This window comes from Eublepharis macularius, chromosome 5, assembly GCF_028583425.1.
Source record: "Eublepharis macularius isolate TG4126 chromosome 5, MPM_Emac_v1.0, whole genome shotgun sequence".
In the NCBI taxonomy this organism is placed as follows: Eukaryota; Metazoa; Chordata; class Lepidosauria; order Squamata; family Eublepharidae; genus Eublepharis; species Eublepharis macularius.
Window position 1 is genome coordinate 130617539 of NC_072794.1, and position 25126 is coordinate 130642664.

Sequence of the window (25126 nt, forward strand, 5' to 3'; positions counted from 1 at the left end):
TCACTGACCCTAAGGTCACCCAGCTGGCTTCAAGTAGAGGAGTGGGGAATCAAACCCAACTCTCCAGATTAGAGTCCCGCACTCTTAACCACTATACCAAACTGGCTTTCCATTTAGGATGGTAACTCTTAACATGGTGTTACAGTTACTTCCTCAAACTCTTGGTTCATGGTATTGGATCTGAAGGATGCATATTTTCACATTTCTATCCATCCTCCTCATGGAAAATTCCTGAGGTTTACATTTGAAGGGAATAGTGTCCAATACCAGGTTCTACCATTTGGGTTGGGTACAGCCCTTAGTGTCTTTATGAAATGCATGGCAGTGGTAGGGATGCTCCATATATTCTTATTTAGACAATTTGCCGATATTGGCCCATTCCAGAGGCCTGCTTCAGGAGCAGATAAAATTAATAATAGAAATGTACTGTAACTTGGGACTCATAATAAATTTCAAGAAATCTAATTAGAACCCTCCTAGGAGGGTGCAATTTATAGGAGCTGTCCTTGACACCTCTCTAAACAAGGTCTTTCTGCCATTGGAGAGAGCACAAAGGATACAATCCCTAGTGAGATCCTTTACAGCCTGTAGATACCAGTCAGCACTAAAACTTCAGACTCTCCTGGCAGCTACAACAGCTGTAATACACTTAGCCAGGCTACAAATGAGGAGACTTCATCTCTGGTTCCTGTCAATACACTGTCCAAGGATACACTCACAGGAGAGAAAATACAGTTTACCTAGGACTGTAGTCAAATTTTACTATGGTGATCATAGAATCATAGAGTTGGAAGGGACCTCCCGGATCAGCTAGTCCAACACCCTGCACAATGCAGGAAATTCACAACTATCCCACCCACCCCCGTATGCACCCAGTGACCCCTACTCTATGCCCAGAAAATGACAAAAAACCCTCCAGGATCCCTGGCCAAACTGGCCTGGAGAAAATTGCTTCCTGACTCCAAAGTGTTGATCAGCATTACCCTGAGTATGTAAGAAAGGGCTATGAGAACTAAGCACTGATGTAATAGATCAATAGATTCACACTTGTTATAGGGAGTTCATTTTGGTACACCTATGATTGAGGTCCTGCTCACCGCAGATGCTTCAACACTTGGTCAGTGTGCTCACTGTGGACGCCTTTCTACTCATGGCACATGGTTGGAAAGTGAACAGAGGTTGCATATCAGTTTTGGAGTAGAGGGAGATACGTTAATCACTTATCTCCTTTTCAGATATGGTGAGGCGCAAAACTGTTCAAATACTCACGGGCAACTGCACTGCTATGTTCTACATAAGCAAGGAGGCACAATCTCCAAAACTCTCTGTATGGAGGCCATACTCATTTGGGAATGGGCCAACAGACAGGGCGCATCACTTCTGGCCATCCACGTCCCAGGAGTGAACAACTTCATTGCAAACAGACTGAACATATTAAGCTCCTCCACTCATGAGTGGTCGCTGAAAGAATCGTGCATAATACCACTGTTCCAGCAGTGGGGATTCCTGGATATAGACCTTTTTTGCCACAAGGAAGAACTGAAAGACTCTCTTATTCTGCTCCAGAGTCCTTAGGAGATGTGTTCAAGTAAAGTGATCAGGGTACCTATTTTACGCTTTTGCTCCCATCCCTCTAATCGACCAAATGGTCAGCAGGATACAGGCTAAAGGAATGAACACCATTGTAGTGATTCTGTTCTGTCCTTGCTGGCCATGGTTCCACCAGCTTTTACAGCTGGCCAGAGGCAAATTTCAACAACTGCCCACTCACTTTCAACAAACTTTCAACAACTACTCCCTTACAGGGGAATCCATATCATAACATACTCAGACTCAAACTGACAGCCTGGTTGATTGTACAGTAGGGAAACTCCCAGAAGGGGTAGTTGAAGTTATCCTTAACGCTAGGAAACCTAACACCAGAAAGTCCTATGCCATCAAATGGTACAAGTTTGTTGATTGGGCCAGGAATAAGGGTTTGGGGCCCTTATGATTGCTCGTTAGCTCAGATATTAGAATACGTATTGAAGCTCAAACAAGACAGTCTATTCATCTCGTCTATTAAAGTGCATTTAGCTGCCATCTCAGCGTCCCACCCCGCTATAGTCAAGAAGACAGTTTTTTCCCATTACACTGCTAACCCTTTTTCGGAGGATTACATAATAAGTTTCCACTTGTATCCCAGATTGTGCCTTAATGGTTATTTTAGCTAGTATTAGCAAAGCTGTTAATGGGACCCTTTTAGCTACATATCACCGGAGTGTTTTATCTATGAAGGTGGCACTTCTAGTTGCAATTACCTCTGCTAGAAGAGTAAGCAAATTGGCAGCATTACGCATGGCCCCACCTTTCTTTAAAATCCACACAGAAAAGGAAGGCCTTAGACCTAGTATGGAAGTTCTTCTGAAGGTGGTTTCCAAGTTTCACACCTCACAGGAGATCATACTCCCAGTGTTTTTTCCATCCCCAGTGTCTGAGGCTGAAAGTACACTTCACACACTAGATGTATGAAGGGTGATTCTCTTTTATTTGGACTGTACAGTCTCCTTTAGATTAGATGTCCAGTTATTCATTTGTTACACAGGTCCAAATAAAGGGGAAAAGGCTACCTTACAAACAATTGCTAAGTGGGTAGTCAAAGCCATTAAACTGTGCTACAAGCAGGCTAAACTATCTTGTCCTTTGGAAGTCCATGGTCATTCCACCAGGTTGCAAGCATCTTCAGCAGCGCTTCTTAGAGGGGTACCTTTGCAGCATATATGCAGAGCGGCAACATGGACTTTGGCTGACACCTTCATCAGGCATTATGTTCTGGATGGGCTCAACAGAGAAGAGGCAGCTTTGGGATAATGGAATGACTAGAAATCTTGGAATGTTGTCCCCCCTCTACCAATTGGCAGCTAATTTGTCATATTGAGGAAGTTGGTCAGCCTAGGGTTGCTAGGTTCCTTGGGGGAGAAAGCAGGGGATGGGGGGTTATGGGGGTGAGTCTTGCTGGGGGCACTTCATGACATTACTCCTGGCATGACATGGACGTAATAGGTTGTGCCAGGGGCCAATTGAGTAAAAATCTACCACAAAAATTGGAGGCCAATAACCCCCAGCATGACGGTTTACTTCTACATCGTGACAGGAATGATGTCACTCCCAGCACGATACAGGATGTGCTTCACCCCTACCACTGCATTGTCCCATCTTTTCCACCTCTGCTGGTCAGGCAAGAGGTGGCAGGGGGGTAGAGGCTGGGGTCAGGGAATTCCCCCTCCCCACTAGGAAACTGGCAAGCCTAGTTAAACTAGCTACTGCTACCCTATGGCCGAGTTTGGGTCATAGCACTGTAACATCTGCTTGATTCTGTGGATGTCTGCCAGCAGCTTAGAGAATTAACTGTTGGTGTTTGTCTTAATCCAAAGTTTTCTACTGGTCAGCTTTTTAAAAATTTGAATTTGAGAGGCTAGAGTCCTACAAGTCCTAGTTCTCACTGAGGGAATAAAATGCTAAACTATTTCAGACTGGTGGTGGTGGTAGTTCACATAACCGGATCCTCTCTAACGAAAATTATTCCTCATGTATAAAAAAAAACTGGTATATCCAAGAGAAGACTAGGCTACAGTTGTTGTTTTGCTCTTTCACTGAAAGAGCATACAGTCATTTGAGCCCCTGCCTATAATCTGAAGAGGCTCAGGTTTATCATCTCAGTTAGAAGTTAGGCCTTAGTTATAGTACAGAATCGTTTAAAGAGATGATTGCTTCTAGAAGAATATTTGCAATAAATGCTGGAAACTGAATGTGTGTGTGCACACATGCACACAGGAATGCTAGTATTTCTATTTCATAATTTAGTCTAATGATCACCATATTGTTGTATTTTATTCTAAACTACTACACTTGTTGGGCAGATAGCAATTTCACATTAATTTCCGTATAACAATATGATGCCACATTTTTGGCTGTATGTTTTATTTATTTTAAGGCCACGGCAGTCATTAAGCAGTCTTGAAGCAGCAGTGAAGGAGATAGAGGAAATTCCTGCTTATCTTCCAAATGGTATCGCTCTGAAAGAGGCTGTAAAAAAGGCCAAAGATTGGCTACAGGAAGTGGAGGGCCTCCAGGTAGGAAAAATGACTACCAATTGTTGGATGTGCTCCTAGTTTGTTTATCAGTATGATTTCACTTGTTCCATTTGGGACCTCATGAAATGGATTGTGGACAAAATTAAGTTACAATTACATAACAGGCATCTCCTTAGGAGACATGCGGTGTGGAAGCACCTAGTTACATTTAACTTATTGTTAGCAGTTTTATATTGAAGCTCTTTTGCGCCAATTAAAAATGTATAATAATTTTTAAAAATATTGCATATAGACCAGATTATTTTTGTAATACGACTGTAAATAGCCAGAAACTCATCTCTCTTTACAGCGTACAATGTTTGTTTCATCTGTGGTATATTTTTGATTTCATGTCTTTTTGTCATTATTAATGTATACATTTTTAATATCTGTATTGTTAGGCTGGTGGGCGTGTGCCTGTGTTAGATACACTTGTGGAACTTGTGTCAAGAAGTCGTTCTATTCCAGTACATCTGGAATATCTGCCAAGGCTAGAGTCCTTAGTTGCTGAAGTTCAAGCCTGGAAAGAGTGTGCGGCAAATACCTTTTTGACTGAGAACTCATCTTATTCTCTTCTGGAGGTAAGCAATCTAAAGTACATAGTCATTTGCTTGGGATGTACGAGTATGTATAAGAGGATATAAAATATATCTAGAATAACAATTAGGACTGTTTGTATTTATGAAATTTTAAAAGAAGAATGGCTTTCATTTTATGAAGAAAAAATTACAAATATATCAAAATATGTAACTGCAAGCTACTGTACTTTAAACCAGGGGTCCCCAATCTTTCTGAGCTTGCAGGTACACTTGGAATTTTGAGAGGGGTGTTGAGCGACACCACAAAATCCCATTTTCAGGAGGCATAACCAGCCGAAGAATGGTTGGCACAGGAGATGGAGCCAACCACACACGTACACAAGCTGGAATTGGAGGGTGGGTTGGGGAATATAAACACAAGAAGCCCGCCACACCACACTTAAAAGAAGCCTAAAAGGAGGAGACACAAATCCCAAACCTCAGAGAAGTCCAGAAACAAAAGAAACCTACAGTTTTAAAGAAAAAGTATAGAAAATATGAATCTCTACAATATAATTAACAAGTAACGTAGAATATGGATGTTCATTTACATTATATAGTAGTATTGAACTATAGGATAAAATGCCATTGGGATAGGCGGTAAAAATACCCTTTTACACAGTTTAGGTGGAAGTAATGCCATTAGTGTGACTTGCAATCTGAACCCATTAGTGTGACTTCCAATCTGAACCCATATAAGAAAGGTTTGTAAAGAGCTATCAGGATATTGTATTATGTACCTAATTATAATGTACAGTTTGTACTTAAACTCCTCTGCATAGAGAAAGAATGGTGTTGAAAATGATAACCCTAAAGATTGTCAAATTGTGATGTGCTATTTCTAGGCTGTTTCTCGGAATAGTTCCCTCTTGAGTAGTGTTTAGATATCTCTGTTATGGAGCAAACAAGGGGGAAGCTCCAATGAATTTTCAGATCATCTTAATCTGATTGTTTGGTTTGGTTTGGGAGGGTTATTGGTGTTTATTGGGTTGGATCCTATGATGCCCTTGCAAACATGGATTTTTTCCATCTACCCCTTCTTCCAGCTGTCTTCTGAAATGTCCCAAAAACTGATGCTTGGAGTCATGAGAGCCTTGTAGGGAAAAATGTGATGTGGTAGGCAGGGGATTCCTGTGAGGAAGGGGAATGGGCAGCATCATCCCTCCTTGTTCTTTAGCCAGCAGACTTCCCACTGATTCAAGAAGATCTGTCAGTGTAAAAACTTATTGGACGTAATGTTGCCCAGTTCCCCCACTTCACAGCAAACCTCATGCCCAATGGCATTTTGTCTACAGAGTCCCATGACTCTAAACATTAGCTTTTGGAAGCCTCAGGAGGCTGCTTGGGGAAGGAGCAGATGACTATGATCACTTGCAGACTGTAGGATCCATTTATTATCTTCTGTAGGCAAAATATTAAACGAATTAGATGTACACATCTGTTGTTTTTGCTGCACAGTCCTTTAGATAGCACTTTAAAAAGAGGAAATGAATCGGATTTATACTTTACACTAGAATTATTTATTTTTAATCTTTTTGTTAGGTGCTGTGTCCCAGATGTGATACTGGAACACTGGGATTTAAAAGAAAACCGAAGAAATTAAAAGATCCTGTCCCAAATGGGAAAAAGAAGAACACAAAACTGGAGAGTTTAAATGACCTAGAAAGAGCTTTATCTGAGAGTAGGGAGACTGCTGTTGCGGTATGTATACATTTAGATGTGGTTTTGGAAATAAAAGGTTCATTGGGTGAAACTTTATTTAGGCTTGGCTATTTTTTTCATAATGCTTTTCTTGCTTGCATAATCAAGACATGGAGGTGATCAGTAATTTTTTTCTATCATAAAAACCTACTGGTGTAAATCAGTTATTAGGGCATGATATACAGCAAATGAGCTCATGTTAACATAAAAAAATCTTGTAAAGGAATATGAATCCAACATGGACACTGTTAGAGTCAATAGTTTTCTGCATTCTAAACATTGCCAACTGACCCCACCTATTATGCAAGAAGCTTGCCAGCAGCAAATAGCCTGGAAGATGCTATTTAGCTATACATAAGCTCTAATTGTATAGCATTGTGCTTGATGGGCAGTGTCATTTGAGGATAGTATTTAAGGGTATTGAATATTTACAGCAGTTTAGACCTTGGTGGCCAATTCAGTTAGTGAAAGTGTACAAATAATTGCATGCCTTCAGTAGCTAGCTGTCATAGTGTCTGATATATTTCATTTCATTTATTGGATTTTTTGTCCGCTCTCCCCATGGCAGTTCTCATAGTGGAGTAACAACCAGGTTTAAAACACAATAAAACATATATAAAACAGTTCATACAATGATAAAATTTCATGGTGGTTCCCAAAATATGTCCTGCCCTATTAACATTCATGGGGTGGGAGGTGGAGAGAGCAACCAGTCTGATGGAAAGCTCGGAGGGGGTTGAAATGATTCTTTTGGACAAATAGGATTTTTTATCACAACCTTGTAAGTAAAAAACATTGATTCTTTCATTGTTTGAAAGGGATAATTGCTGTATAAAGAATATAAAGGTAAATTAGGTTTTCCATTTGGGATATAATTTGACTTCAGTGAAGTTCTCATGGGGAAGACATTCCGAAAATGACACATTATTATGAAAACTCCAAAACACAAGAGAATTTTGGCTCAATATAAACACATAATCCTGAATGTATAGTGCTTTTATTTTCCTATTCATTTTCCCCTTTCATTCTGAGGAGGGGAGCAACATACCCCAATAGCGTTGTAGCTTTTTAACCATAATTTATGTAAGGTAAAATTTGGGGAGAGGGCAGAGGAAAGGTGATGATCTGTGTTTGACGTCAACTGATTAGGCTATAACTGATCTGTGTTTGAGGTCTACATGAAATATGAAGTACAGATTTTCTAAAAAGATAAATACACATATGGGACACCATCCAGTGCCATTAACAGAAAACAGCTTGTAGGCCAGATTTCATAAGGATTGAGACAAGGATGTGGAAAATCCCCAGGCATAGATGGATATGGTCCAGAATTTTACAAACAATTAAAAAATTTGCTACTATCTCATACGACAAAACTACTTAACCAGGTAATAAAAGACAAACAAGCACCATGCTCATTGGAAGATGCAAGAATTACAGTGATTTTGAAACCTGGCAAGCAAATAGATCAACTAGAATCCTACCGTGGAATAACATCATTAAACCAAGATGCAAAATTATTCACCGCAGTTCTTGTATCCCAAATCAGCTCCATAATAAAAGATTGTCTCTTTAGACCAGTTGGGATTTGTACCTCAAAGGCAAATAGATTCAGTACACAGAATATTAAATGCCATTTATATCATCGTATCTCTAGACGCACAGAAAGTATTCAATCATTTGGAATGGGATTTTATATCTGGATTTTTAAGAAAATTAAACATAGGGCAATATTTTATGAACACAATACAGTCAATTTGTCAAAAATCAAAAGCTAGAGTGCAAGTAAACGGATTTGATTCAGAAAGCTTTCCTCTGGCTAGAGGAACTAAATGGGTGACCTTTATCACCATTGGTTTTTGTCTTCTCACTAGAACCTTTGGCAATAGCCATAAAACCCAATAAGCATATTAGAGGGCTAGAAGTAAATGGTCAAATACACACAATCAATATATTTGCCAATGATGTGGCAATATTAACAGTAAACCCAAAAAAAGCTATACCAGAATTGAAGAGATTCATGAATATGGAATAATAGCAGGATTATGCATCAATTATAAAAAAATCTGTAGCATTATATATAAATGTCAAATCTAAAATACAATATGAAATCTAAAATAATTTGGGTATTCCAATATTTTATAAATCTTTCAAATATCTAGGTGTAAATATCTCAAAGAATTTAAATAAACTCCAGCAACTAAATTTTCACCTAGTGATTAGACAAATAAGAAAAGATACTAAGAAATGGTCCCAGATACATTTGACAATTACGGGAAGAATCAATGCTATTAAAATGGCTAAAATTAAAATTAAAATTAAGCTATCTTTTTTTAAAACTTCTCATAACAATTTAAGCAAAAGAGGTAGAAAAATGGCAAGAGATATTTACCATTCATCTTCGTTCTTCTGTGCCTCCACACATGGGGACTGCGCAGGTGCAGGCCAGCCGCCGGAAGATTTTTTATCGCTTTCCTCAGCTCTGAAGGGGCCGTTGAGCGTGCGCCTCAGCGACCGTTTCCCGCCCAAACGGTCACGTGCCCCAACAGCGACCAACGGCCCCTTCCCTCAGTTCTCTTCTTGCCGCCGCTAGAAGGGAACGTCTGCTTCGCAGCTCCGTGCTTAATAGTGATTGATTATTTCGTGATTGGTTATTTCGGTATTGACTTGGATTTCGGACTTGGCTTACTCTTCTTCTGACTGATTTGGACGGATTTTGGACTCAGTGTGTATTGATTCGGACTGTTATTTGACGACGTGTATTGCCTGAACCCCTAAATGGCCTCTAAGGCCTTATTCAAGCACTGTGCTCAGTGCCAGATGAAGATGGCCCAAACAGATGGGCAAGATCTGTGCCTTTTTTGCCTTGGGGAGGGTCATAATGTCCCAGCGTGTAAAATCTGCCAGAAGTTCACCCATAAGGCCAGACAGGAGAGGTCTGCGCGTTTGAAAACTTCGCTGTGGCAGAAAGTGTTGGATGGAGAGGAGACTTCCAGACCCCCTTCGGTGGTGGGGAAAACTCCCTTGTCCTCCCCAAAGGCTGCCCTTAGCTCCTCGGCCGAACGGCATTCACGAGCGGGCTCTGTGGTATCTGCTAAGTCGGTGTCGACATCTCGACCGGTGAGTGTAGCAGTCTCAAAAGCGGGTTCACAGGTGGCGATGTCCCCAAAATCGCCGAGAGAAAAGGCGTTGTCAAAGCCGGATCTGAAGAAGTCGGCTTCGGGATCGGATCTGAAGAGAACACCCACTGTGTCCTGATTGCCCCTCATTGGCCTCGCCGGGATTGGTTCCCTCTCTTACTCTCCCTTTCTCAGGGACGATGCTTAGCGCTGCCACCTGCCCCAGACCTATTGATCAGGGACGGGGTCAGGCACCACAATGTGGCAGTTCTGAGCCTGGCTGCCTGGCTCCTGTGCGCTCCAGAGTAGGCCTCTCCTCAGAGGTTCTTAAGGTTATTCTGAATGCCCGGAAGCAATCAACCAGACTATCCTACCAGAGGTCACGTTTTTCCAGGTGGTTGGCCCCCAGGGGGGCTTCTCCCTTTGATTGTCCCTTACCTATCATTCTGGACTACCTCCTGGACTTGTGCTCACAGGGTCTTGCCTTTTTGAGCATTAAAGTACACATGGCTGCGATCTCTGCTTTCCATGAGCAGATTGATGGAAAGACCATTTTTGCACACTGGCTTTCCAAGCAGTTCCTGAAGGGCCTGTTCAAGACCTTCCCTCCTAGGGCCCCGCCGATTCCTCAGTGGAGTCTGTCCCTGGTACTCTCCCAACTGATGCTCCGGCCCTTTGAGCCCCTGTCCACCTGTCCCTTGCCTTTACTCACACAGAAGGTAGCCTTTCTGGTGGCAGTCACGTCATCTAGGCGGGTTGGGGAGTTGTCTGCTCTGAGATTTTCCTGCAGTTTTTCCCCGGTACGGTCATGCTCCACACTAGCATGGAATTTCTGCCCAAGGTGGTCTCCAAATTTCACTTGCAGCAAAAGGTGGTCCTCCCTTTTTTCCGACACCCTTGTCCCCAGGGGAACGGGCGCTACACACCTTGGATGTGAAACGTGCTTTATTGTTTTATTTACATCGCACCAAATGTTTTAGGAAATCTCCTGCTCTGTTTTTGTGTTACTCTGGCCCTCACACGGGCTCGCCTGCTTCTGCCCAATCCATCTCTCGTTGGATTGTGTCTACGATTAAACTTTGTTATCAGCAAGCTGGAGTCCAGTGCCCCTTGTTGGTTACCGCTCATTCTACTCGAGCGCAAGCTGCTTCTGCTGCCTTCCTGCAAGGAGTGCAGCTCCGGGACGTCTGTCAAGCCGCAACGTGGTCCACTGCAGACAATTTCATCAAACATTATTCTGTGGACGTGAATGCACGGTGTGAATCAGCTGTTGGCACGGCTGTCCTGCATTCTTTGTTCAAGTAGACACTCACACCCGCCCCCATTGGTGAGATGCTAGTTATTCTCCCAATGTGGGGCTGCACAGAAGGACGACGACGATAAACAGGGTTTCTCACCTGTAACTGTTGATCGTCGAGTCTCTTCTGTGCAGAAACACATTGGGACTGCGCAGGCGCAGGCCAGCCGCGGAAAAGATTTTTCTAGCTTTTAGAGATGTGAAGGGGACGTTCGGATCCACCACGCATGCGCGCTGGTGTTCCCGCCAATTTTGAATGTATATATATCCGAACGTCCCCGGCATTCCCTCAGTTCACTTGAGCCGCCGGAGAACCAACTTAGTCAACCAAGCACTCACAGCGGGGTAGGTGGGAGGGAATGTGTGTGAGTTACAGGTGAGAAACCCTGTTTTTCATTTCCATTCTTCTCTACAACACATCTTTTTTTAAAAACAAAATTACAGCCTCTCCAAAATTTTCTTTTTCACTACTGCTTCCCTTCTACTTGTTTTATATTCCCCTATTATCTTCTTAATTATCAAAACCACAAATCATCAAGTCACTATTCCTCATTTCGTGCAGAAAGTCAATAAAAGGTTTCCAGTTAGCCAAAAAGATAGACAATGTTTTGTCTCTGATCAAAGCTGTAAGTTTTGCCGTCTCCACTAAGAAAGAGATATAGATTGATAGGAGTTCACATCCAAAGGACATTTTCCTGGTTTCAATACTGAAGTTATCTTGACCTCTTTCCATGATATGGGAATTTGTTGAGGTTTATTAGTATCACTTAATAGGATAGTAAATGGAATTTTAATTGAATCAGTAAATTGCTTATAAAACTGTAGTATAAATCCATCAGATCCTGGTGCTTTATTATTTTTAAGATTCTTAACTAATGCAGCTACTTCATACTCAGTAAAAGGGGCTTCTAACACAGTTATATCTTAAGAGGTTAATTTAGGCATGTTAATAAAACTGTTAAACAAATGTGTAACAATAATTGTAGTCCAAATGAGAGGGCTGCCGCAGTAACAAGAAAAAGGAAAGGCAAAATGATGATTGTTGAAGTGGAAAAAATATTTATTGAACTTGATAACCTCTGAGAGTTTTGCCTATGTGTCATCGGGGGATCTGAAAAAAATATAAATATAGAGGAGTTTAAAAAATAATGAACACGTATAATTAAAAACACATTTAAGAGTAAAAAGGAGCAAGAGTTCAGTAGCATCTATAAGACTAACAAAATTGGTGGTAGGGTATGAGCTTTCATGAGTCACAGCTCACCTCTTCAGATGCAGCTAGAATGTGAGTCCATCTGTCCTTATACCTTGGTGAGTGATTTCAGATGCAGAATGACAATAGCGGGCATGATTGGATAGGGTGGGGTATGCAGAGGGGTGGTGGATGTGGAGAAAGCAGCACTGGTAATTTAAAAACAAATTTTGATGAGACAGTAATAGATGAGCATGTGAGAAAAATAGCTAATATGTTGATATCCTGGGAGCCAAAAGCTAGTACATACTGGTAAGTCAGTGTTAGTTTCATCACAGGTCCATTTTAGCAAAATATATTGTGGAATGCATATATTAGAATCATAGTTCGTAAACGATACAGACTAGTCTCACAGATGCACATACATTTTATAAGGTGGGATATAGCCAAACTCTGTAGTAGCATTGCCAGAAAGTCCCCACAGCAGCTGAGCTTCACAGATTAAAATAATAGGGGAACACAGTTTTTATTTCTTCTCTTTTGCTGTCAAGTCGCAGCTGACTTATAGAGACCCCTTAGGGTGTCCAAGGCAATAGACAGATGAGCCAGTGTAGTGTAGTGGGTAGTGTGATGACTAGTACGAGCCAGGTTCAATGCCTTACTCTGCTAGGGAAGCTTTCTGGGTGACCTTGGGCTAGTCACACACTCAGCCTAACCAACCTCACAGGGTTGTTGTGAGGAAAAAATGGAGGCGGGGACAATTATGTAAACTGCTATGGGTCTCCATTGGGGAGAAAGGTGGGGTATAAACAAAATTTTAAAAAATTAAAACATTCAGAGGTCACTTGCCAATGTCTGCTTCTGAGATCTGGCTTGCCTGGGCTGTCCCAGTGAGCAGTAGTAAATGCAGACGTTCATTGAACCCACGAGAAACCAGAGCTTTCAGTTTTAAAATTCATTTTGCTGTTTTTTTTTCATTAATGTTCTATCATATGGTGAGAGCCAGTTTGGTGTAGTGGTTAGGAGTACTAGACTCTAATCTGGAGAGCTGGGTTTGATTCCCCACTCTTCCACATGAAGCCAGCTGGGTGACCTTGGGTCAGTCACAGCTTCTAGGAGTTCTCTCAGCCCCACCCACCTCACGGGATAATTTTTTTTTTAAAAAAATGACATCTGTATTCAAGAAGCTTCAGCCCTTCTGATAAACGAAATAATCTGAATATCCATTTTGTACCTTATTTTCAGATGGCCACTCTAGGTGAAGCTCGTTTAAAGGAGATGGAAGCATTGCACTCTCTGAGAGCAACAAATGAAGAAAAAATCTTCTCTAATGCTCAGGATGTAGAGATCAAAGTTTGCCTATGCCAGAGAGAGCCAGCAGCACCTATGATCCAGTGTGAACTTTGCAGAGGGATCTTCCATACCAGCTGTGTTTCAGTGCCCAGCACTTTGCAGGAACCTGAGGTGTGGCTCTGTCCTCACTGCCATAGATCAGAAAAACCTCCTTTAGAAAAGATTCTGCCTTTACTGGCCTCTTTGCAACGTATTCGTGTGAGACTACCTGAGGGAGACGCTTTACGCTATATGATAGAGAGAACCGTGAACTGGCAACACAGAGCACAACAAATGCTATCCTCAGGGAATATAAAACTTACACAAGACAAAGCAGACTCAGGAATACTGTATAACAGATGGCAAACCATGGCAGGCCAATTGCAAGAGACAAGTAAGGTAAGACTTCAGTTACTTCCTGATATGGAGTCATGTGGGCTCATCAGCATTTCAGTATCTTCACTTGCATTTGACAATGTATACACTCATTTAAATTCTGGGATAACATTACTGTGCTAAATAATATATTTTACTGAATAATTTTCAGGGCTAGGTTCATATGAAGTTACTAGGCAAGGGTCCGCCATTACATTTGGACATGATTATTTTTCTCTCAGTCCAAACTACCTTGAAATCTGTCATGGATTTCATCCAATTTATGCCCGAGTCTTAATTGTAATAGCTACCTTCTATAATTGTCTCTTGTACCTCTAATTGCCCTGCCTGCTGTCTTTTCTTGATTGTGCTACTTTTGCCAAAGTTAGCTGCCTGGACTTCCATAGGCTCTCAGTTGTCCTGGAGAGCAGCTGAGCCAAAGGCAACTTCAAGTAATGGTCTGGGCCCAAGCATTATTTTTTGTTCCGGTACAGACTTGCAACTCAGCCCCCACTTCTTCCATGTCAACACTGTCCTATACATATAGTCTTATGAGCCATGAAAAAACTTAATTTTAATTTTGAAATTACTGTTACATATTCTATATTTCTGAAAAATAGCCTTTGCTACTTTTGTTAAATAGTAATACACAGCCTGAGAGTCCTACAAGTTTGCTAACTGTTTTGTAGCTTTGGAGTAATTAAAACAGGATTAATCATGGGGGTCATGGGGGGGCAAGCAGGAGGTGCGCACTTCCTTGCCACGCTGAGAATGACGTAATTCTCGGCACAACAAGGAAGTCCAAAGCTTCCAGGCCCATTCCTCGCACCCTTTTCCCCTCACTGGCCAGGTAAGTGGTGGCGGGGGGAGGGGGAGGCTGGGAGCGGGGGATCCCCTGCCCCTACTGGGGAATGGGATCCCTATCTGCTTCTCTAGTTAGTGTATTTTGCCTGACAACAGAAAGGCCTTGTCTGACTTGAAAAACTGGAAGATAAATTGGTATCCTTTTAACTTTTTTTTTCTTTTCGCCACTTTTTCTGCATTGCATTTCTGGCTGCCTGATTTATATTTATAGCCACCACCAGACATGGCAGTATGGTGTATGTGAATGAATGACTTTTAGTTAGGGTAGCCAGGGACCTGGAGTCCCTCGTTGGGAGATACCAAGGTCCCTGGACTCTCCCAGCGGGGGATTGCGAGCCACTTAGCCCTGGCTTCTTTCTTTGTGTGCATGCACGCTCTGACTGGCGTGATGACATCACTTCCAGGAGTTACGTCATCATGCAGGGGTCAAAGGGCGCCCCTGGGTCAAAGGGCGTCCTTTCCTCACCAGCACGGGCTGCTCTTGCGGCGGCTGTGGCTCACTCTCGCTGCCACCGCTGTGGCCTGTTCTCGTTGGGCGCAAAGAGGCAGTGGCGGCGAGAGCGGGTGGTGGCAGTAAGAGTAGCCCCCTGTCGCCGCCGCTGCCCACTCTCACAGCGGGGGAATGCACCCCCTGGGGAAGGGGTGCCCAAGGGAGTGCGCCCCTCGCCAGCTAAGTAAGTGGGTGCGAGGGTGAAAGGATGGGATCGGGGGATCCCCCGCCCTGGGTAGGGGAATGGGAACCCTACTTTGAGTGAATTAGACACCTATGTTTATTTGGGGCCTCTAAATCCTACCAGAAGAAGTAGCAGTTGCTTTGTTTTGCCCTTCCCACAAGGTTTCCTCCCTCTGGTCTATGCACACCGAATTCTGGGGCTTGTAGTTCTTGATATGATAGACTGTGTCAAATAGAAGAGAACAAATCTCTATTTTCAAACTGTGAATGAGACTAACTGCATAAGCACACTGTCTCTATTCTAGGGCAGGTCCTTAGGCTGAGCAATTCAGAATGTTGGTTGAGATTGGCTTCAGCGAATCTCACAAGACATCTGGTAGATAGATGCATAGATAAAAGGAAATAAGTTTCTATGAGCATACTCGGGAATGATCCACAATTTATCCTCAGTTTCCCCCCATGATAATGGGGATTACAGCCTGGGCTGTAGCCAAGACCTTCTGGACCGCCAGGCTCCAGTAAACTGTAGCTCGCCTCTAGGGTTGCCAAGTCCCCTTACACTCCTGGCAGGAGGGAGGACCCTGTACTCGCCTGTTTGAAAATTGTCATGGGTGTTTACAGCACCGACTCAAATGATGTCACTTCCAGTAGTGACATCATTGCACTGGCAGCAGGAATGCTTCCCACGTTTCATGTAGAGCTAACTTGTTTGGGGCCCCCAAACTGGCCCCAAGCAAAGCACAGGAGCATTTCCTTGGCAGTGCAATGACATCACTCCTGGAAATGATGTCATCGCGCTACACCGGGAGCATGCCTGCTATGGGCTTGCCTGGAAGGGATTTTGCCTCCTGGGCCCATTCCCGTGCCTTTTCGCCTTGCCAGCCAGTTGTGCCAGGGGGTGGTTGGGAGCAGGGGTTCTCCTGCTCCCACTGGGGGGACTGGCAACCTAACTCCCCCCATATAGGGGGGCTGGTCATGGTAAGCTTAATCAGGTTTGGCCAAGTACTTGTTTTAGGATTAATTGGGAATCTTTCCAAAATGAGTATCAGTAGTTATAAGAATTATTTGTGAAATTAAATCCTCTTAATAGATTTGGTGCTGTGTGGTGTCACTAATCATAGTGCAAACAACACTCCCGGCCTACATATAATTTTTATTTCATGTGGTTTACAAGACACTACAAATCAAACAAGATTACATATTCTGTAATATATTCAGTGAGACAAATAGGCTACAAGTAAACAAATATATCATCCAGAATCAGAAAGATAAGTGAACTATAAAAATACATAATAGTCATAATTAGAACAAACCTCTTGATACCAGGAACAATGAAGTAGAATGTGTTCTATAGTTTTGATCTCCCCTGAACCACAAGGGCATAGCTTGTCTATCTTGGGAACCTTTTTATATTGTCCATCTAAAACTGCAAAGGGTAATACTTGGCATCTCGCAAGAGAAAATGCCTTCCTGTGAATAGAGATTGCCAATTGAAAGAGATAAGTAGCTGGAGAAGCTATATATCTGGAGTTTTGCAAACATAGAAAGGTCGGTACCCTCTCTAGATCTATCTGCTGCTTGATATCTATCACTGTTTGCTTTAGAACTTGTTTCACCTGCTCATACCCCATTTCCAGAACAGAACAAGTGGAAAAGCCCAAAATTGCCAGTTTAGTTCTAACTGCCTTTAGCAATGTTGATTGATAAATGTCTTGAAAGCCAAGGGGGTTACGCTTGATTTTCATGGTCCCGTATAGAATTGAGCCAATGTTTTGGCCCAAAATAGCTTCAGAGCAGCTGAAATACAATGGCCACCCTTAGTCTGGATGAATTTGATTATATTATGGGCAGCTTTTTGTCCAGCATCAGCTGCATAGTCACAATGGGCTTTCCTCAAGCCCAAGCGGTGCAGTATAATCCCCAAATACTTAAAACTGGCCACCTGCTCTATCTTGTGGCCATTTACATGCCCGGATCTTAGGTCTCCTACCAAAACCCATTTTAGTTTTGGGTAATTTATTTGTAAATGGCCATTACTACAATGTTACGCAAACGCCCTTAATGCTATTTTGAGTCCTATTGGGGTCCTTGATAGAATTAGTGTCATCTGCATACAGTAACAGAGATCATATGATCCATTAACTGGGGAGGGTCTGTATCACCTAGGCATCTGAACGAGTTATTAATGTAGAAAGTAAAAGGTGAGGGTGCAAGAATATAACCTTGTTTGACCCCCTTTGAGATTTTAATTGAATTTGTGAGTCGCTCTTGCCTGTTGCATCTGACCTTACGTGTGGTGTTGGTTACAGGACCTGTAACCAATATCTACATCTTTGTGGTCCCATTTCTAGCATACAAACTGGATTGTATTAAACATACAGTTGAAGTAAATGTTTTCATTCATTTATCTCCACCCACCCACTAAAAATCACTGAGGTGGAATGTTTTTATTTATTTGCTTCAACTTATATTCTGCCCTCCCCACACCAGCAAGTTCAGGGTGGATTACACTGCATAAACATTTCAGTAAAACATTACATTTCAAAGATTTAAAACCACAATAAATACAGTATAAATATTTAAATAATTACAAAATTACAAGATTCCAAAGTTTCAACAGCAGCACAGAAATCCATCTGTTTTTACCCTAACCGTCATTGAACTACTTCAACAAATAACAAATAGGTAAATAAAAACACAGTCTGGTGGTGGACATTCCTGATACGGATGTTTCCAAATGGGCCAGCGAGGCCCAACGAGGCCCTGACCATATGCCTGGTGGAATAGCTCTGTCTTACTGTCCAGGCGGAAAGATAAATCCTGCCAGGCCCTGGTCTCATTAGACAGAGCATTCTACCAGGTTGGAGCCAGGACTGAAAAGGCCCTGGCTCTGGTCGAGGCTAGGCGGGCCTCCCTGGGGCCAGGGACCGTTAATAGATGTTTATCACTAGATCGGAGTATCCTCTGGGGCACATATAGGGAGAGGCAGTCCTGCAGATATGCGGGTCCCAGTCTGCATAGGGCTTTATAGGTCATTACCAAAACCTTGAATCTGATTTGGTACTCTACTGGCAGCCAATGCAGCTGGTGCAATACTGGAGTTATGTGTGCTGTACTCGGCTCCACACTCCCGCGACTCAAGTACAGGATCTCCATCTTCATGGGGTTTGATTTCAGCTGACTCTGCTTCAACCATCCAGTCACGGCTTCAAAAGTATGCCCCAGGGCATCCGGAGCAGAGCTAGGCTGTCTGTCCGTCAACAGATATAGCTGGGTGTCATCAGCATATTGGTGACACCCAAGACTGAAACTTCGCACCAACTGGACGAGGGGGAACATATAGATGTTAAACAATAATGGAGAGAGTATTGCCCCCTGCGGTCTCCCGCATACTAGCGGGTGGCGGGATGACAACTTCTCCCCCAGTGCTACCCTCTGTCCCCGACCGTGGAGAAAGGAGACAAGCCACTGCAGTGCCGTCCCCTGTATCCCCACATCGGCGAGGTGGTAGGTCAACAGATCGTAATCGACTGTGTTGAACATTGCTGAGAGATCCAATAATATCAGCAGCACCAACCCACCCTGATCCAGGTGTCTGCAAAGATTGTCCGTGAGGGCAACTAGCAATGTCTCTGTCCTGTGCCCAGGGTGGAAACCGAACTGGAAGGGGTCCAGGACCAAGGGGACCTTCAGGAAACTCTGCAGTTGCATCTCCGCCGCCCATTCAGTCACCTTACCCAGAAACGGGAGGTTTGAAACTGGACAGTAACTGACTGGGTCAGTGGGATCCAATGATGGTTTCTTTAAAAGAGGCCTCACCACAGCCTCCTTTAATGCCCTGGGGAAAACTCCGGAACCCAAGGACAAGTTGATAATAGCCTCCATGGAATCCCGCAATCCATCGACACTGGCCTTCACCAGCCACGATGGGCACGGGTCCAGGAGGCATGTGGTAGGCCTTACTGCCTGCAGGATCCTGTTGACCTCCTCCCCAGAAAGTGGACTGAAATGATCAAAAATCAGCCCCGAAGACTACCAAGGGACCTCTAGTTCACATACTGTATCAACCATGGCCATGGCGGAGAAACCAGATTTTGTTAGTAAAATAGCTTGCAAAAGCATCACAGCTAATGTCCAAATTCAACTTTTTGACTTTCCTCCCCCAGTAGGGAGACCAGTGACTGTACCACATTGAATGATTTTGCTGGGCATGAGCTAGCTGCCGCAATGGAAGCTGTGTAAAATTCTTTCTTCACAGCCTTCACTGCCAACTCATAGGATCTCATAAATGACTTATAAGATGTTCTTGCCTCCTCATCCCAAGATCACCACCACAAGCGCTCAAGCTGTCTTAGCTCTCGCTTCTTCTGCCGAAGCTCCTCCATATACCAAGGGACCCGGCAAGGCAAAGAGGACAATGGGATGCGATTTCGTTGATGGCTTCGGAGAGCCGGACCTGCCAGTCCTCCACCAGCTCATCCAACAAACCTCCATGGAGCATCGTTTCCCACAGAGCATTCGGAAAACCAATCAGATCCATAATTCTCCAAGGGCAAGCATAAATCAGCTCGCCGCCCTTGCAGGTGGGGTGGCATATCCAACTGAGCCTTCAGAACCAAGTGGTCTGACCATGGTACTGAATCTATCTCATCCAGAACCACATTCATCCCCATCCCGAAGATCAAATCCAGCATGTGGCCTGCATTATGTGTAGGGGTCGATACAAATTGGGAGAGTCCTAGTGCTGCCATGGCTGACACCAAGTCTACAGCCTGAGTCGAGGTGGCGTCATCGACATGGACATTGAAGTCGAATATAATGATGTAGAAACATAGAGTCTGCTTTTACTTTGTCATACCACAAGTATGCATGCCATCCAAATATTTTTTTATGTCCCTCCAAAGCCAGCAATTTGCGATTCTTCAGTGTCATCCATTCTTTTATCCATGCCAAACATATTGCTTCATAATATAGTCTTAGATTGGGCAGTTGCAATCCACCTCTCTCTTTAGCATCCTGTAATACTTTCATTTTCACACGAGGTTTCTTGCCTGCCCACACCAAGTCCGATATTTTCTTTTGCCATTTTTCAAATTGTTTGGAGTCTCGGATAATTGGAATTGTTTGTAGCAAGAACATCACTCTTGGCAATACATTCATTTTTACTGCTGCAATTCTTCCCAACCATGACAAATTTAACCTATTCCATTTTATCAAATCTCGCTCTGTGTCCACAATTTCTCATAATTATTCTTGAATAGGTCTATATTTTTCGCAGTCAGTTCAATACCCAGATATTTTACCTTATTTGTTACTTCGCAATCCGTTATTTCCATTAGTTCTTGTTGTTTCTGTTTGGACATATTCTTACATAATATCTTTGATTTCCTCTTATTTACAAAAAATCCAGCCAAGTCTCCAAATTCCTTTATTTTCTCCATCACCTTTGGCATATTCTCGATTGGATCATCCACAATTAACATTATATCATCCGCAAACGCTCTGACCTTGTAGGAAAACTCTTTTATTTTTATTCCTCGGATTGCATCGTCTTCCCGTATTTGAATCATCAATATTTCCAAAACCAAGATGAACAACAATGGTGACAAAGGTGACAAACCCTGTCTTGTACCTTTACTTATTGTCAGTTTTTTAGTCACCTCATCATTCACCACAATTGCTGCACTCTGGTCTCTATATATTTCTTTCACTGCTCGTATGAACTTTTCACCCATTTGCAGCTTTTCCATAGTGGCAAACATAAAGTCCCAGTTCAAGTTGTCAAATGCTTTCTCAGCGTCCACGAAGAAGAAACCAACTTCTCTATCACAATGCTTGTCATAATATTCAATAGCACAATTTGGAAGAAGTATAAAAATTACCTACAGGACGGAATTCCTTCTTGGGTGGTTCCATATGAAGTAATAGATCCGAGGACTGTCGATAATGAGCAGCAATGCTTAACCTATAAGGAGATAACTCAAGTAGAATCTTCAAAATTGAGAATTAAAACAGAGGAGTTGTCTTCATGTTACAGTTGGTTTCAATATAGACAGATCAGAGGTCTTTACAATTCGGATTGTTTGAAAGGAGGAATAAGAACGGAGAACTCAGAACTAGAAGAGGTAATTTTTCAAGAAGGTAAAAAGGAAATCTCAAGGATTTATAAAGTACTTTTAAAATGGTTTACAGAAGATGAGACAGTAAAAGTACAGATGGTGAAGTGGGCTATAAACTTTTAATAAAGAAATAACAATGGAGGCGTGGGAATATTTGTGGAAAACGACTCTGAAGACTACGGCTTGTACAAGTATTAAAGAGAATGTTTACAAAATGATTTATCGTTGGTATTTGACACCAAAGAAAATTGCATTAGGAAATATTAACATGTCAAATAAATGCTGGAAATGTAAAAAACATGAAGGATCACTATATCATATGTGGTGGACTTGTGAGGTAGCGAAGCAATACTGGGGAGATATAATTGAAGCAATTAATGAGGTTTTGCAAACCCAAATAAATAAGAACCCAGAATTGTTGCTACTGAACTTGGGAATGGAAGGTATTCCAACACAGTATAGAACATTGTTATTTTACATGATTACAGCAGCGAGACTCTTGTATGCGCAGAAGTGGAAAGTACAAGAAATACCAACTATAGAAGATTGGATGTATAAATTGTTGTACATGGCTGAGATGGATAAAATGACCAGAAAACTTAAAGATCTTGATCCAGGACAGTATAATGCAGACTGGGAGAAATTGAAACAATATTTAGAAAAAAAATGGGACGTGAAAGGAGAACTGTGGCAGTTCGAGAATTATTGAAATGTAACAGAAGAAGAGAGAAGTGACTTTACCGAGGGGGGAATTTAATTATAAAAATCTAAGCTATTAATGGAGTTATGATAAAATCAAAAACTATAGAGTACTAAATAATGGATGTTTCACTATGGATATATAAGATTAAGGTAGTTAGATATTATTTACAATATATAGTTTAAGTAAAGTGTATGTAAGAGATATTTGAATATAACAATTACCTTATAGATTTAAAAGAAGCCTAGAACAAAAATAGCAAAAGATGGATGAGTAATAGAGTATTAGAGTCTAAGCTAATATTAGAGTTAGGATGATGGTGGAAAGCAAAGAACATAGGTGATTGGAAAGTAAAATGAATACAATGTTATATCTTTTAATATCTTGATTGCTAATATATATTATTATGCCAGTATTATTTTATGTAGGATATGTGGTTTAATTGAGGCATCCAAAGGGAAATTTATATTATAGAGTATTTTTAGTAGAGATTAAATAAGCTTAGAGAAAAGAGTATTAAATGTGTGTATAATAGGATATATGAGATATTACGTACTTAAATAAGAAGATAGACTTAGGGTTGGAAAACTGTTGGAAGTCAACAAAAAGGGGGGAGGAAAGGGAGGGGGTTAGAAAAAGATCTATAAGGGGGTAATGCATGTTTTGAATAATATTATAATCTAATCCAATAAAAAATTTTGAGGAAAAAAAAAAGACATGGACATTGAAGTCCCCTAGCACATTTAGCCTGGGGTACTCCAAGGCCCACCCCACCACCTCCTCTAGCAGGTGCTACAGGGTATCTGCTGGTGGTCGGTACACCAGAAAGATAGCCAAACTCTCCTTGGCACTCCACACCAGGTCCACACAATCAATGCCGGAGATCTCGGGGACAGGGAGAGCAGTCTGAAGGAGGAAGCCTCTCGAGTAAGGATTGCCACCCCCACCCCCCAGCCACCCATTTGGGACTGATGAAGGACTGAGTATCTCGGGGGGGGGGGTCAGCTCACCCAAAACGTTTTGCCTTCCCTCACCCAGGTCTCAGTCATGCATACCAGGTCCATACCAGGTCTATGTTAGCTGCTGTGAAAACATCTTGCAGAGGTTTAGTCATATTATTTATGGACCTGGCATTGCACAACATCAGTGTTGAAGGGGGGGCTAATTTTCTTAGCCTCCAACACCTGCATGTCTCAGGATGGGATGAAGGTTAGAATGTGTATATACATTTTGGCAAGGAGTGAAATTTTTCACGGACTTTTTTCACCTCTGCCCAACTAGCTCAGTCTTAATGTTCCTAACTCTATGATGTGAATATTTGTTTAGATTAATCTTGCTATTTCTAAGATATGATGACAGAATAAGTGCAACCTTGTCAGCAGATAAATACCAGCATATTATCTGATCTTGTCTTATAACATCTTCTGTGCTGGAACTTCCAGTAGTTCAGCTTCTTGCCACTGTCTTGCATTTATAGTAGTATAGTAGGACAATAATAATAATAGCATAATAACTTTTGATTTATATACCATCCTTCAGGACAACTTAATGTCCACTCAGAGCGGTTTGCAAAGTATGCTATTATTATCCCCACAACAAGCACCCTATGAGGTGGGTGGGGCTGAGAGAGCTCTAGAAAAGCTGTGATCGACCCAAGGTCACCCAGCTGGCTTCAAGTGGAGGAGTGGGAGCAGTTTTCCAGATTAGAGTCCTGCTGCTCTCTCCATTGAAGTACTGCTTTTGTGTATCCATGAGGGTCCTGATTCTAGATTTTATCCAGTTTTGAACTACTGCACTAAGCCCGTATTATTTGACTAACAGAAGGAATGTAATCAGCAATAACACTTAATAAGTATATGGTGTTTTCAGTGTTTGAAGTACTGTGCATACATTATTATGTTATTCTTACAATAGTGTTATTGTCACCATAACCTTCTTCATGGTTCTGTATGTGCATAGAACATCATTCAGGATCTTTTAGATTTACCAGTTGGTACCACAGTTCTGTCGCCTCCTTCCTAAGGAGGACACTGTGCATGCCTGAAAAGGAGGCAGGATGGCAACATCGTGCTTGGAGAAGTAGAACAGAGACTGAGTGAGTGTGGCTTGCCTATGACCAACCAAGCGAGTTAAAATCTCGCCTCTGCCACGATCTAGGAACCTTCTGGATCCCAACTCATTCTCTTAAGACACTCTATTATGTCAGGTCCAATTAAGAGTTATTTGCCATTTTAGAAAACAGAAGTATCTTTTTGGAAAAGGTTTGAATAGAAATAAATGCATCCTCCAGTTAGCACATGCATTTATTGCAATTAATTTTTTGCCAGTAAGCGCTGTCTTGAAAATCCGCCTAACACCTAAGAAATATGTCCTTCTTTAAAAAAGTATATAATGGCCGTTTCCTCACATTCTAAAAATAGTGCAACACTTACCAATTTCTGACATCACCCATTTACAAAACAGATGCAGGCAGTTATGAATCGATTCCAGCACGAAAATGGAATCATAACTGCCTGCATCCGTTTTGTAAACCAGTAATGTCAGAAATCATGCAAAGAAGCCACCAGTGTTTGGTGAGTGTTGTGCTATTTTTAGAACGTGAGGAAACAACCCATGATTCAAATCTAATCAATTTCATTTGGTTGAAATGTTACGATGGAGCAAAAAAAAGTTTGCTGTCCGCCCTTTCCATACCATTCATGTTTTATAAACTTCTATCATGTGCTTTCTTAGTCTAAACCAGGCATCTTTACAAACTGAACTTCTGAACAGAACCATAGTTGTTTAAAGCCTCAACCCTTTAGCCCTTCCTTTTAAGGAGGTGCTTCAGCTCTTTGTTCGTTTGTTTAAAAAATTATCCTTTCTTGTACTTTTTTCCAGTTCTGCAAGACCTGTGTTGAGGTGGGACACCCAGGACCATACATAGAGTTGGATCTGTAGGAGCCCTTGTATGAGCCAAAGGCCTACAAGGGTAACACCACAGTGTTCATGGATTCCTCTACTTGAGGGCCTTTTTTGCACAAGCTGTTTTTGCTGCTTTTGACCCCATACCTCTTGGGGTTTT

The 25126-nt window shown here is 42.1% G+C and overlaps 1 protein-coding gene across 1 annotated transcript in view; it reads left to right on the top strand.

The window, feature by feature from the left end:
• The window catches only part of KDM5B (lysine demethylase 5B), a 111636-nt gene that overhangs the window by 59074 nt on the left and 27436 nt on the right, over positions 1-25126 (top strand). Inside the window, exons 21-24 of the mRNA XM_054979489.1 lie at positions 3974-4112; positions 4514-4693; positions 6233-6391; positions 13245-13730. Coding sequence (XP_054835464.1) covers positions 3974-4112; positions 4514-4693; positions 6233-6391; positions 13245-13730 — 964 coding nt within the window. The remainder of the gene's footprint in view (positions 1-3973; positions 4113-4513; positions 4694-6232; positions 6392-13244; positions 13731-25126) is intronic.